This window comes from Epinephelus lanceolatus, chromosome 19 (assembly GCF_041903045.1).
Source record: "Epinephelus lanceolatus isolate andai-2023 chromosome 19, ASM4190304v1, whole genome shotgun sequence".
NCBI lineage: Eukaryota > Metazoa > Chordata > Actinopteri > Perciformes > Serranidae > Epinephelus > Epinephelus lanceolatus.
The window spans coordinates 15,369,427-15,383,955 of record NC_135752.1 but is presented as its reverse complement, the minus strand read 5'-3'; the positions used below and the strand labels follow the sequence as shown (position 1 = coordinate 15,383,955).

The window sequence follows — 14,529 nt, the reverse complement described above, 5'->3', positions numbered from 1 at the left end:
GATTCCAGGGAGCTAACAACATCCAGGTGCGGAGGGCTGTAAAGGACACATTTTCCAACCCGCAGTCTCCCCAGCCGTCCCCTTACAGCTCCCCAAAGTCACAGCCCAAAACACAGCAGAGCTTCCTGCCCCCAGGCTGGGAGATGAGGATAGCCCCCAACGGACGGCCTTTCTTCATCGACCACAACAGCAGAGTCACCACCTGGGTGAGCTAGCACACATTGCAATATCAGGCTGGAACTGTACTTAACACCGAAGATTTTTTTTTTTTAATATGACTGAAGGTTAAAGCTTTATTTTACAGGTCTGCAATATCCTAACAATTTCCTACCAAGTTTCCAGGAAAGAATTGTGTTATATGGAAATAATTATAGGGAATCTAGGAGACAGTTTTTAGTTCCAGTGAACTGCTTGCAAAACCCCCAAGCACAAGGTCAGCTGACAAGCACACAGTGCGGCATATATGAAGATAAATTAAGTGTCCGATAACAAATGAATAATGAATGAGTGTTTATGTGGGTTTAGGTATCAAGGAAATTGCTCTTAAAATCAACAGCTCTGCAGAAACTCAGCACAAACAACTAAAATCTTACACTTTTGTCATTAAATTAGCACCACTTTACATATTTTTCTATTAAATCTGAAATAATGTGTTTAAAGCAAATTAAGCTATAACATTGACAAGCAGTTTTTGTGTTTTGTTTCTGCGTGATTATGAGCATTATCTGACAGTTTGAGTTATTAAACAGACAATCTTAAAAATCTGGGGCAGTGGTTCATGTCGATCGTCCAGGATCTTGTAGTGACATCTGGTGGCGTGAAAGTCAATTTGACTTTTACCTCTGTCCTTATTAGGATTCAGCTCCTCAAACTGAGGAGTTGTGTTATATTAAATCTCTTTCTTCACACGGTTTTGGCATAATTAATTAGCATTTCTGTATCTCTTTTTGTCCTCCCGCTTTGTTTTGACATCCAGGAGGATCCCAGGTTGAAATATCCAGTCCATATGAGGAATAAGAACTCAATGGAGCCTGGTGAACTCGGTCCTCTTCCTGTAAGTATCATCACCATTAGACCTGCTGCATATTTAACCTTTGGCCCACAACAACCTCATAGCTTCTAGTAACTGCTTAGCTTCACTCACTCATTAACTCGCCGCTACCAAGATGTACTGTGCAATGTGATCTTAATCAGTCCTTTAAGATCACCAGAACTGTAACTAGTTTCCTGAGACAAACTAAAAACAAGAAAAGGAATTTATTCACCTTGTTGCATCATCAGTGACTTTTCATGTTTTTGTTGTGGTTTTTGTCTACAATTTTAAAAAGCTTAACTCAACTGTCCATGTTTTAGCTGGAGCTATGTGAATGTAGTGGCTTTTGCAGAAAAAGATGAGGCATGATCTCGTGACCAGACTGTATCAGACATTTCCTTTTTAGTCCTGTTAGAAAAAGAATGTGAGAATGTAACTGGCGAGGATGAGAAAGCAGAGTGTGGGGGCCGAGTGATAATCCCTAATTAGGAGGTGAAGGACTGTCTGTCACCTGCAGCTATTATCTGTTTGACAAAGACAAACTCCCCAACGAGTGGGCCAGATGTTACCGTAGGTAGCTGTTTGAATAATCAGAGCTTCGTAGGCTTGTACATCTCACAGGCTTGTGTGATGTGTGCATGTGTGTGTGTTCTCTCTCCCTCTTTCTCTTTTTCTCTCCGTTCTGGTGGATCTAATGTATGCTACTTCTTCTACACCTGGCCATGTCTGTTTGGCAGAACCTACCAGAGGAGGTTGGTTGGTGCCTCCCTCCCTCTGCCTGCCTACCTACCTGTCTGGTCCGGTCCAGTCTGGTCAAATGCCTGCAGACAGCCTTGCGCTTTCTTTTCTTTCATTTGTTTTTTTTTTTCTCTCTCTCTTTCTATCTTTTCTCTCTCATGATCGGCATGGATGGACTGTACCTCTCCCCTCATTTCATCAGTATTTTTTACCCCATTTCCTCTCTCTGTGCCCCCACCCTTCCCCCCTGCACCACCCCTTCTATGATTAACATTTGGAGCTCCCCGCCATTCTCCTGGGATCTCTCAGACTTGCCCCACGTCTGTGTACCTGTAACAGTGTCTGAGGCACAGATAGACGAGTCGGGGAAAGTGGAACGAGGCGAGCTGCACTGGGCCTTTTATAGAGAGGGAAGGAAAATAGGGGGAGGATAGCAGGGTTGAAAAAAGGGGGGCAAAGGGAGGGAGAGAAACAAAAGGACCTGTACATGTTTGTTAGAGGAAGGAACCTGCTGTATGCTGCATGTGTTATCAGCTTTTCAATGTGGTCTCTCCACTCGTGCAGTAGCAGCATACATAAACACACACACACACACACACGTTTGAGACATTGTCAGACTCTGTCCCTTTCCCTTCCCCTTTACTCTCAATCTACTGTAATTCTTTTAATTGCCTGACTGCTGGTGCCGTACGAGTGTGTGTGGGGGTGTGTGTGTGTGTGGCCTGTGACACTGTTTTGGGTGGTCACTGTGTCAGTGGTGGTGTACTGGTTTGAATTAGTAGTGGTGATTAACCTTTTATGTTGTGGTCGTATCCCTGCCTTGCTGACGTCTCAGTCCTCGACTCAAATAGGAGAGAAAATCCTTTCAGTTCCTTTGATGGTGTTTGATTGAGCTTGCACTCAGTGTTTGGATCTTTTAATGGTCAGTCAAGTTCAATCAAATATAAATTAAAAAGGAAATAAAAGTGGATGGATTTAAATTACTATTTGAGCGTGGCCTGTTTTTATACTACTCTCTAATTGTGACTTTGCTTTTTCTGACTCTTCTTCTCTTTCTTTGCCCTTATTTTGTAGCCTGGATGGGAGGAGCGAGTTCACTCAGACGGACGCACCTTCTACATTGACCACAGTAAGGAGACTCCATCTTTCTGTCTCTTTCATGCTTGTATTTGGTCGTGTGTGTCTTTTTAATCTGCCTTCCTTTTAAGTTATTTTTTATAGTGTGTAGTCATTGCAGTGCAGCCGCAGATTTTTCAGTGTCAGGGACGGCAGAGCACCTCATCCATTACAGCAGAAAGTCAGCGGACAGATCATGTTGTTTAAGATTTATTGTATGGTGGCCTGATGTTGCGCAGTCTTTTTAACTGAAAGATGTATGTTTATAAGAGCTGAAGGGTGTCAGCAGTTAACAAATATTTTCAGTACTGATTTATCTGTTAATTAGCCCTTAACACATCCCAGAGCCAAAGGTGATCTCTTCAGGTAACTTGTGTTGTCCGACTCATGTTCGTACAGAGATGGAGGGGTACACACTCGCTCACTTAGTAAAGCAGGCGTCCCATGTACAAAGGCTGTGTCCTTACTGCAGCGACCACGGGTTTGATTCCAAGCTACAGCCCCTTGCTACATGTCATTCCCTCCCTCTTTGCCCCATCACACTACAGTTGTCCTATCAAATAAAGGCAAAAAGCCCCCAAAAATATGGAGCCTTCTGTCCGTACTCCGTTTTTATTTCATCCATATTTTTTCATGTTTTCTGAAAGCTTACGGATACAGTTAAACGAATTAGGACCACTAGAGATCGTAGGGGCAGTCTGGCACAGTTTAAATGAGATAAGACCATAAGACTTGATGACCACATTGTTAAAAAAAAGCGAAGCAAAATGGTTATCAGTAATATAATGAAAAGAATTCTACATTCATGTCAAGATGTATTTAATGGCCTCATAAACCACTGCCATCTGCCTCTGTTAAAAGGTAGGCTTCATTAATACGGCCTCCTCACTGTTGCCTCGTTTGTTGTTGTGTGAAACTTTTGACTCTGCCCCCTACTGACATGTATTGGCTATACCTATGCCATCATAAAGGACGTATGGAAGTATGAGGGCAGTGATATTGACAGCGTTTGAAACATACATGTCTATTTTCAGCTGTAAGGGAGTATAAATAAGCCGTAAGAGTCCAAAATTCAGACATTCAGTTTATGGTTCAGGCTTTTGCTTAAAGGGACAGTTCATCAAAAAATCTAAAAAGAATTTTTTTTTTTTAATCTTTCTTCTTACCTGTAGTGCTGTTTATCAATCTAGCTTGTTTTTGTATGAGTTGTTGTGTGAGATGTCGGCCGTTAAAATGTCTGCCTTCTCTCTGAAATAATGGAACTAGATGGCATTCGGCTTGTGGTGCTCAAAGTGCCAAAAAAATTAATTTGACAAACTCAAGAGCAATGTCTCTTTTCAAACTCAACAGCAATGTCTCTTTTTGTGAACGGTTTCATGTAGGAATTATTTTCTTTGTACCAAACTACACCCACCAACTATGTCACCACACAGAAAGTGGCACGGATAATGGGTGTAGTTTAGTAGAAAAAAAAAATTTCTTACATGAACCTGCTCGCAACAAACCAATCTAGACTGATAAATAATGCAACAGGAAAGAGGAAAACTATGTATTTTTGATTTGTGGGTGAATTGTACCTTTAATAAATAAGATAATAAATCGGTTATTAAAAGTGTTGATTTATTTTCAGTCAAATGACTTGTTGATTAACTGACTAATCTTTTCTGCACTAGATTTTACTAAAGTCTTGGTGTTTGTGTTACTTGTTCCATCCAGATACAAAAAACACGCAGTGGGAGGACCCTCGTCTGCAGAGTCCGGCTATCACAGGACCTGTGAGTAGCTTCCTCTTTCTGCCCCACTTCTTCAGAGTCTCTGCTGCAGCAGTGCTGCTATACGGATGACAACAAGTTCTTTGAGTTTAACATTGTGGTTCTATCTGTCGCACTGTATCTTCAGCCTGAGTGTACAACAAAGATAAATCACTTTGTCACTGTGGTTGTCACTTAACATGCCAACACCTGTGTCCTGTGTCACTCTGTGTACCACTTCAGATATTGTTCTCCCTCATTACAGGGAGAAAGTTACTCTTTGTGTGTTTTAACAATTAATGGAAGCACATTTAGTTTTACTGTTAAAATATTCACATCACAAACCAGATGTTTATGAGGACACTGATCAGTTTTTGACCATCTTCTTTGTTTGTGCAGGCCGTTCCCTATTCCAGAGAGTTTAAGCAGAAATACGACTACTTCAGGAAGAAGTTGAAGAAACCGGTAAGAAGAAGTGGTTTTTAAAATACAGATCTGTCCTGAGTTTCTTGATGGGGAAGTGTTGCATAACAACACCAGGGCGAAGTTAAATTTGGTCTAAAGCCTCACTGCTTCTTGTCGAATTTGTTTTTATTCTGATTATGCCTGATTGCACACTTATTCAACTTTCTTCACACTGATCTGACACCACATGACTGAGTTTGATATTTCTGTCGCATGTTAAATATTCATCGCAATCATTTGACATTTCTTTGTAATTAACACTTAGTAGGTGGAGTGCAGAATTGAATCTAACTTTCTTTTTTAATGCTGGGATCTAATCTTGGGTGAACAGTAACAATAATAATTGAAATGAGATTAATCTGCACTGACTTTGGCGTTCAGTCTTGTGCTACAGAATGTTTGAGGTCATTAAGCAGGATGAACACGCTGAGGCTAATATCTACACTGCAGGTTTCAGAGAGGAAACAGATGCATGCAATATGCAATCTTCACCACTAGATGCCACAACATCCTACACACTGCTCCTTTAATACAGTATGTTTTCTTATTTGCAATAAAGCGAGTTCTCTCCATACGATTCCAGGCTGACATCCCCAACCGGTTTGAGATGAAGTTACACAGGAATAACATCTTCGAGGAGTCATATCGTCGAATCATGTCCCTTAAAAGGCCTGATGTTCTGAAGGCACGGCTGTGGATCGAGTTTGAGTCAGAGAAGGGATTGGACTACGGCGGTGTGGCCAGAGAGTGGTTCTTCCTCTTATCGAAGGAGATGTTCAATCCTTACTACGGCCTGTTCGAATACTCTGCCACGTAAGTGTCTGCTTGTTTCTGTGAACTGAAGAGAGAGGCATTCAAAAGGATATGACACACATCATAGTTTTAAGCAAAGCTGATGTAGTAAAATAACCATGCTGCACATTTCCAGCCATGGAAAAATCTTTCTCTGCTCATATTTTTAATTAGCTTTTTCCAAAGAGTGGAGTAAGGGGCAGAGCTGCTGTATTGTTTCCCTTTGAGACTTGTTAAAGTTTCCTTTTACTCTGATTAACTTTTCCTCTCATTGAAAAAGCCATCCTGGAACAAACGTTTCCCACATACAGCAAACGCTAAGATATTTAAAGTGACGTAAGTTTTGTTCCTTTTCTTGGCACCGTCATCAATAGACGATCACTCTGTTGATTCTCCCTCATTTGTGTCACGTAGGGCAAAGGTAACAAAACATAAATAAAACAAATTGAGCTGCTGGAAAGGCAAGGACATTTAAAAATTAACTTTATAAACTTTGCTTGATTAAAAAAAAATTAGTGTGATTAAAGCTTTAAACTTTTAAAATGAAACCACGTTGTGATTATTCATCACAGCAACTTTTAATTATTTAGTTTTAACATCGTTGTGCAGCTGCAATTTAATGAAGAGCTGATGCTTAGCAACCACCTTGAATTTCTTCTTCTCCACTTGTGTGTTTGCTCCTGCTTTTTAGGTTACACCACAGTTTTAGCAAAAAAAAAAAAAAAAAAAAGGCTATGATGTCAAATTTGAACAATGTTTCACAAAATGAGGACTTAAGATGCTTCAAATCTGTGGCAGCATCTTTGTAAAGCATCTTGTGGGGCTTGGTTGTTATGGTAAGGAGTGAAAAATATGCTCTCAACAGGAAGTAGTAGCTTATCAACATTATAGAGGATTTTTAAACAGATCACCAGACTTTGCAGGAGGAGCAGCAGAGTCCAAGTGCAGTTGAGTCTATAAAGCACTGTGTATATCATTAAAAAAGAAAATGTCTGGAGCACTGCAGTTAAATTGCTAAATGTGTGGAGCACTTATGAAAACTCATGATGTGAATGATTTATTAAATCAAGATTATTTGAATGAATTTATCAATGTTTTATTAAATCATGAGCAAAGTTAGTAGTTTCTTTTTTAATTTCCTGTTGCATCTGCAAATAAAGCTGACATGTCAGTCCAGAGATAATGTTTATTTACCTCTCTTTAGGTTTTCGTGATAAAAGAGACACAGAGGAATAAACCCACTGAGCACTATACTGACTGCTCTGAGCGTAACTAAATAACCTGGAAATGACTTTCTTCCTCTGTGCTCTCCTTGTGTGTCTGCAGGGACAACTACACTCTCCAAATCAATCCCAACTCCGGCCTGTGCAACGAGGATCACCTCTCCTATTTCAAGTTCATCGGACGTGTGGCAGGAATGGCCGTGTTTCATGGAAAACTACTGGATGGTGAGCTGCTTGATGTTGGATCCTGTCTTTGATGTTAGAATATACTGAAATAAATGTGTATGTTACGTGTATTTTTAGGCGTCGGAACACTTTTCATTGATGTTTTAAGCTTGCTTTCCACCCACATACTGTGACAGCGCTGTGGTGTTTTCTGCTTTTGCAGGTTTTTTCATCAGACCCTTCTACAAGATGATGCTGGGAAAACAGATCTCCCTTAAAGACATGGAGTCAGTGGTAAGATCTTATAGCTACTTAATAATGAACTGATTAATGATTCAAGAAGGCTGCAGTTCTGGGCCACAAAATTTGTCAAATAGAATGAAATATGTATTTAGTAAATGTGCTTTGAATTTGCAGCTTAATTTGAATTGTTTTAACAATCAGTATTCAAGCAATCAACAACGGTTTGATGACAAGCTTTTAGACAAGCTATCATCTTAGATTCTTTTACATTGTAATATTGTGTCTTTTCCTGGTTTTAAAGGCTGCAATACAGTGAAGTGATACAATTTTCTGATGTATTATTATTTGCCTTTACCCACTTAGTCATTATATCCACATTACTGATGATTATTTATCAAAAATCTCATATCACTCAGCCCGTATTTGATTGTTTGACTTAATTTTCTTTGTGTGTAATCTTGCATATGCTGTATTGCATTTCTGCAGGACAGTGAATACTACAACTCTCTGAAGTGGATCCTGGAGAATGATCCCACTGAGCTGGACCTGAGGTTCTGTATTGATGAGGACAACTTTGGACAGGTGTGTAAGCCCAAAATCAGTCACCACCGAGAAATGCAGTAACATAGTTTGGTATCTGGGGTGTCTGAGCCTTTACGTTTGTTGTTGTTGTTTTTTTTTTCTCTCTCTCTCAGACGTACCAGGTCGACCTGAAGCCCAGCGGCTCAGACATGGTGGTCACCAACGAGAACAAGAAGGAATACATTGAGTAAGAACATTACAAATCATCTTCCTCTTTGTTCATCCAGTGGCTTCTGATGAATAGATACAGGCTTTTAGCAATGATAACCACAAAGCGATATTATCAAACACGAACCTAAGTGTCACTAATCTTCCCTCTTACAGCCTGGTCATCCAGTGGAGGTTTGTCAATCGGGTCCAGAAGCAGATGAACGCCTTTCTGGAGGTATTTATGTGCAATAATACAGTCGCCACTTGAGGGCAATGTGACCACAGACTTTGGGTTGGCATCACTGAGGCCCTCTGTGGCTAAACTTAAACCTCTTCCTTAAATGTTTTTTGCTGTGAAAATTAATATTATTTTAATTATTAACATCTCAGTTATTTAGTGGGAGGGTTTGTCATTAGAGTAAGTGAGTTGATCTTTCTTTAGGTTTATGTTTTAATTCCCTTTTTGTTTAATTTCCAGGGCTTCACTGAGCTCATTCTCATAGATCTGATCAAGATCTTTGATGAAAACGAACTGGAGGTACAGTATGAATTCTTACTAACTTGTTTTTATTTTTGTTTGTTTGTTTTTTTGCTTTTTTTAGAGTGACAAATATCCATAGAATTAGGATGAATTGTAAATCCTAGAGGGGAGGTTTCACTATGAGCCCCTTAGGGTTGTTACCTCTCCTGCACAGTCTATGCTGTTTGTTGTCTTATACTTATGTTTATATCACTTACTTTGTGCTGTAAAATAAAGCTAAATTCTTTATTTAATCATTTCCCTACTTCTGTTATCATCAGCGTACATTATGCTTTTGTGTAATGTGACATTTAGCATTTTAACTTATCAGAAAGTGGTTGTAAACGCTCTCTTTCTCCCTCGCCCTTCATCTCTGTGTAGCTGCTCATGTGTGGTCTGGGTGACGTCGATGTTAACGACTGGAGACAACACACTGTTTACAAGAACGGCTACTGTCCCAACCATCCTGTAATACAGTGGTTCTGGAAGGTACGTCTGTGATACATCCATACACAGACATGTACATTGTAAATCAGGGCTATTTAATTCTATTGTTTAGAGGGCTACATTTTCAGAAAGCAAGGGGCCTAGGGACCAGATATTTCCCTGAACTATTATCTCATTATGTATGTACATTTGACACAACATACCGACACATTTTCAAAACTTTAACACGTCTGCTTTGTATTTAACATTTACGTTTTTACACCATCCCCTCAGAACCTCTCCTGTTTCTCCTCTCTCTAAACAGTCTGCAGTTCAGTCGATGTTTCTCTAAATTTTTGTCATGTGACTGCTGGTCTCAGCCAAGTCATTCATGGCTTCCCATTTGCGCTGAGGAGCGCAGAATTTTATGTTACTTTACAAGATCTGGTTAGTTCAAATAGCATGTCTTCATCGAAATTTTAAATGAGACATCTTGAATAAATTTATTTCAATAAAATGTCACTATGTTAAGACTAGATTTGGTTAAGTTTCCTGATGGAATCTGTTTATCACACATGATGCATTTAAAGACAGTCAGAAATGTGAAAATCCAACAATAATTTCTGTGTTACATGGTCTGACTATGATATATGGTGTAATTTTGTAGTTTTTCAAAGAAAACGTGATTTTCAAACTCTGTGGTGGGTTTTGGGGTTTAGAGGCAGTTAGGCCAGCTGCACAAGAGTCCTCGCTGGTATTGTGGCAAAATGTCTGTTATTTGCATGTTTTGTTTTTTTTTTGCGTCTTGTGGTTTTGAATTTTACGTATTTTGTAAACAGTACTGATTGGCAGGAGTTGGCCTGCTTGCTGCCAGTTGAATAGGCCCAGTGTACACCGTCAGCCACATGATGCCACAGACATTGGGTATTTCTTAATCAAAATTGGTTCCAGTCATCCTTCCTCTGTCCGGCCTGCGACAGGTTTACTGGCCTCGCTTTTGAAGATCAAAGTCTGTTTGGAAGAACAGGCTTGTTTGCTCTGATGAAAGAGCATAAAGTAGTAGCTGCCCTGGTTATCATCTGTCTTGACTCGGAGCGTTAACATGCACACATAGTCACACAAGCAAACACACTCAGACAGCAAACAACACACACAAGCCATAATTTGTGTGTGTGTGTCTCTGTGTGTGTGTATACCACGCACACAGACAACAGTGTCATGTCATCTGATTAAGTGAACTGGCTCAAACAGCTTCTGTTTGAATTTGTGCTGCTTTTTTTCCCCCCTTATGATTAAAAGGTTTCTTCCACACACACAAACCAGATTGCAAAACTGTCAACAAAATCTTTTCTGCTTTGAATGATTTCATCATCCTTTTCTGTTGTAGTTGTAGAAATCAGAAGTATCATATAAATAACTGAGGTTGTGATTGTTGTTTGATAAATGAATTCTGTCAGCTATTTAGTAAATCAGCTGTTTGTCACAGAGAGATTTTATCTTTCCTCTGTCGTCAGGTCGTCCTGTTGATGGATGCTGAAAAGAGGATCCGTCTCCTACAGTTTGTTACTGGAACGTCTCGAGTGCCCATGAATGGCTTTGCTGAGCTTTATGGTACGTTACCTTGCCGGATAATCTTAGCTTTCCTTTATTTCCTGCTTATGTAACAGCACCAGTTCTTCAGAATCACACACTTTATGTTTAACCTGCAGGACCTGAGCTTTATGTAATAGCCATTGACACAAAAATAGTTTTCTGAGAAAAGATGAGTCAACAGCTGCAGTTCCAAGAATTGAATTACTATCACTGTACACACACAGGTAGATAAATGTGTAAAACAGATGAGGAAGGACTTTGACTGCTATAATGTTCAATATACACGATCCATACACAATATTTACGCCTTAATCAAAGTGTAGTTTGAGCTTTCTTGTCTATACAGTATCAGTATACTGTAGAATTCTGCATGAGGCTTTAAAAGATAAAGTCACTGAAAATAAAATATATTTTAAATTATATGCGTAAAACGAAGTAAATGCTCTCCTTCCTCTTCTTTCTGTGAACATGAGTGAATCTGTTTAGTGGTTAGATTTGTGGTGTATTAAGAGTGTTTCTGTATCACAGCTGTGTCATAATAATAATTGTATTTTGTCATGTGCCAGGTTCTAATGGACCTCAGCTGTTCACAATTGAGCAGTGGGGAACACCAGATAAGTTGCCAAGAGCTCACACATGGTATGTCACTACTACTACACACACACAGACACACACACACACACACACACACTTGCATTCAGAGAAACACAACTCCTAAGGGTCTACAGCCATGCTAACGGCTTTGAAGCTGTACTTAGTTACAGCGATGCATTGAGTGAAATGCTGATATCAGCATGCTGACATGCTTACAGTAATAATGTTAATAAGCTGATGTTTAGCAGGTGTAATGTTAACCATATTCTTCATCTTAATTTGTATGTTAGCATGCTGGTGTTTGCTAATTGGGACTAAACACAGAGTACAGCGGAGGCTGATGGGATTGTCATTAGTTTCACAGGTATTTAGGGTAGACTGATTAATAAAGATGACATAACAGCTCCTCACAAGGGAAGCCAAAACATCTTGATCACCCCTGGTGGCTGGCTGCAATACAGTTAATGAACCTCGCCCCCTCCGTGATCGCAAATGGGATATTGGCCAAACAAACAAAAAATGGAAATACACATTAAATACATTTTTCCCAAAGATGGTTTCTGTCATTGTGGGCAGGAACTTGATTCAGACTCTGGCTCCAAATGTTTTCACCAGGGCAAGATGGCAGCGACCATATCTGGGATTTTTTGGCTTATTAATACAGTAGGAAGAAGTGGAGACACACCATTAAACTTTCAAGCAGTCATTATTATTTAGTCATAAGCAAAAATTTGGATAAATAAAACTTTGACATGTTGAAGGCTAAACAGAAAGAGTAAGGGGATCACCATTAGTGAGTTGTTACACTTCATCCTGAGAGGAAGAAGAATATCTGTACCAAATTTATGGCAATCCATCCAATATTTGTTGACACAGTGTACAATTTGAACCCCATGGTGTGCTCCTGGAAAAGATGGGATAGCCAAAATCTGTTAGATACATTGTCTGAAAATCATGAATGTCTGGACCAAATTTCATGGCACTCCATTCAGTAGTTGTTGACATACTTCAGTCTGGACCAAAGTCGACTGATCGTCCAGCAGACCGACATTACCATCCATGGAGCCATGCTAGCAGAGGAGTCTTCAAAGTGCTTTGAAGTTTTATTTTTGCATTTCTGTGTTGACTTTTTGTGATTTTGTCAATCAAATCAATTGTTTTTCTCCCCAGTTTCAACCGACTGGATCTGCCCACTTACGACTCATTTGAAGACCTGAGAGAGAAACTCCTCATGGCTGTGGAGAACGCGCAGGGCTTCGAGGGGGTCGACTAAAACGGCACCCTCCGACTGAATCCAACCAACCAACAAATACAAAAAATAAATAAAATAAAAAGCCACAGGGATGTCAAACCAGCTGCTGTAGCAGTTCTGTGCGAGCATGTTGTACTGTAATGCCTGACTGTGAGCCATCTCCACAGCACAGGTGGTTTGAGACTGTACAGCGATTTGTCGAGCCAATATGCCTACGTCTTTAAATCTTTTCAGAGTGGGTAGGTCACTCCTTAAAGGTGCTGGGGGAAGAACGGGAGAGTCGCACTGTTGAATGCTGAAATCTATTAACCACAGGCATGAGCAATGAATGAGCTGGCCCCTGATCTGCCGTTTCTTTCCCCTCTACCCTCGTCCTGTGAAAAATCTACAGTGCTGGAAAACACTAATGCATTTCAATAGCTCCTTTATTTACACTATAGCACAGTATTCAAGCACCCTTCAGTGGAGGGGACTTAGCATGGCCTTAATCTGGCTCCTACATGCACTATTTCTCTAAGAAACTGCAATGGCACTATGATCACAACTCTCTCAAATCCTTAGACCAACACCAGATTACCTTAGGAATGCTAGCCAATCACATTTCAGGAAATCGGCCACACCCCTCCGTAGAGCCTTCTCTATATGTTGTGCGATCAGAAATCGCCGCTGCAGCCTTTTTGTAGAATAATGTTTTCCGTTTTTTTTAGCCACTGGTAAGGATTCAAGAATGGGGGATGCAAAATAATCCCCACAGATGATTTTTTTTTTATAGTTTTTGTCACCATGGAACAGATTTGTTTTTTTTGTTTTGTTTTTAAATCATTGGTATAATTCTTGCAGGAAAATACTCTCAACGTATTTGTACTGATAAACAATGTTGTTTACTATTTTGACAATTCTATATGACATGATGTGTGAAGTGTTAATCTGGCTAGTCTGGGAAATAATTAATCCATATCATTTGTTATGGTGATAGCAAATGTGTTGAATAAAAATGGTTTTTATTGTAGTGCTATGGAAGCAGCATGAAACTGTATCTTGTGTTTGCTTTGACTACATCGTAGTAATTTGGACGTGTAACCGGTCTCGAGGTCGAGAAGGGAAAACTAAAACTTGGGGATAGTTTCTCTGAGACGTTTGCGTCATGATTATATTAATATTCTCATGTCTGTTGCTGTTCATAATGCTGTAAATTGTTCTTGGAAAAAAAACATTTTAAGTTCTTTCATGATATATAAATATATGTATGACTTTAACAGAAGTATTACTGATCAACAACACTAAAATGAAGCTGTGTGCGTGCGCGGGTGTTTGAGAGAAAAGCTGTGATTGCCACTGAATATAAAGCAGCACGTTTCTTACAAAGAAAAATGTTTTTTTCATTTTATGTTTTTTGTTTCTCTCTCCTTTTTCTAACACCATTGAACCTAAAGGGCACTTTATAGATCACTCTGAGGTCACGTCGCCTGTTGTATGTCTTTTGTCATTAACTTGAATGTGATTCTTTTTTTTTTTCCATTCAGAGCACTTACCCGGTGCAATATAAATAGTCTGTAAATCTGAGCTGCTGCTAAGGTAGAAAAAGTTGACAGAGGTGAAGCAGAGACTTCACATCCTTTTAGTATTCTCTATTTCCTGTCTTCCCTTTGTCCCTTTTCTCTGCCTTTTTTTTTTCCTCCCGTGTGTTTCTTCCCTCCTGTGATCCCACCTCTCAAACTGACTCAGTAAAGATTAGTCCTGTTTTTAATGAACAACGGGAAATATCACTTTTGTTAAAGATTCCACCACTCTCTGCAACTCTTTGTGGTTCATTTAACTTCAGTCAAATAAAAATGAAACTTCTCAGAGTGTGTTGTTTGAGTTGATGTAACTGGACTCTAACTTTG

At 39.6% G+C, this 14,529-nt stretch overlaps 1 protein-coding gene across 7 annotated transcripts in view; it reads left to right on the top strand.

The window, feature by feature from the left end:
• Positions 1-12,725, top strand: part of nedd4l (NEDD4 like E3 ubiquitin protein ligase) — a 56,395-nt gene extending 43,670 nt beyond the window's left edge. For all 7 annotated transcript variants that reach the window (XM_078162143.1, XM_033646366.2, XM_078162142.1 and 4 more), the window contains 16 exons: positions 9-206; positions 977-1,054; positions 2,846-2,900; positions 4,604-4,662; positions 5,038-5,103; positions 5,687-5,916; positions 7,222-7,343; positions 7,507-7,577; positions 8,013-8,108; positions 8,222-8,295; positions 8,433-8,493; positions 8,737-8,796; positions 9,160-9,267; positions 10,719-10,815; positions 11,364-11,436; positions 12,562-12,725. In XM_078162143.1, coding sequence (XP_078018269.1) covers positions 9-206; positions 977-1,054; positions 2,846-2,900; positions 4,604-4,662; positions 5,038-5,103; positions 5,687-5,916; positions 7,222-7,343; positions 7,507-7,577; positions 8,013-8,108; positions 8,222-8,295; positions 8,433-8,493; positions 8,737-8,796; positions 9,160-9,267; positions 10,719-10,815; positions 11,364-11,436; positions 12,562-12,664 — 1,551 coding nt within the window. In that variant the 3' untranslated portion in view covers positions 12,665-12,725. The remainder of the gene's footprint in view (positions 1-8; positions 207-976; positions 1,055-2,845; positions 2,901-4,603; positions 4,663-5,037; positions 5,104-5,686; positions 5,917-7,221; positions 7,344-7,506; positions 7,578-8,012; positions 8,109-8,221; positions 8,296-8,432; positions 8,494-8,736; positions 8,797-9,159; positions 9,268-10,718; positions 10,816-11,363; positions 11,437-12,561) is intronic.
• The last annotated feature ends 1,804 nt before the right edge of the window (positions 12,726-14,529 follow it).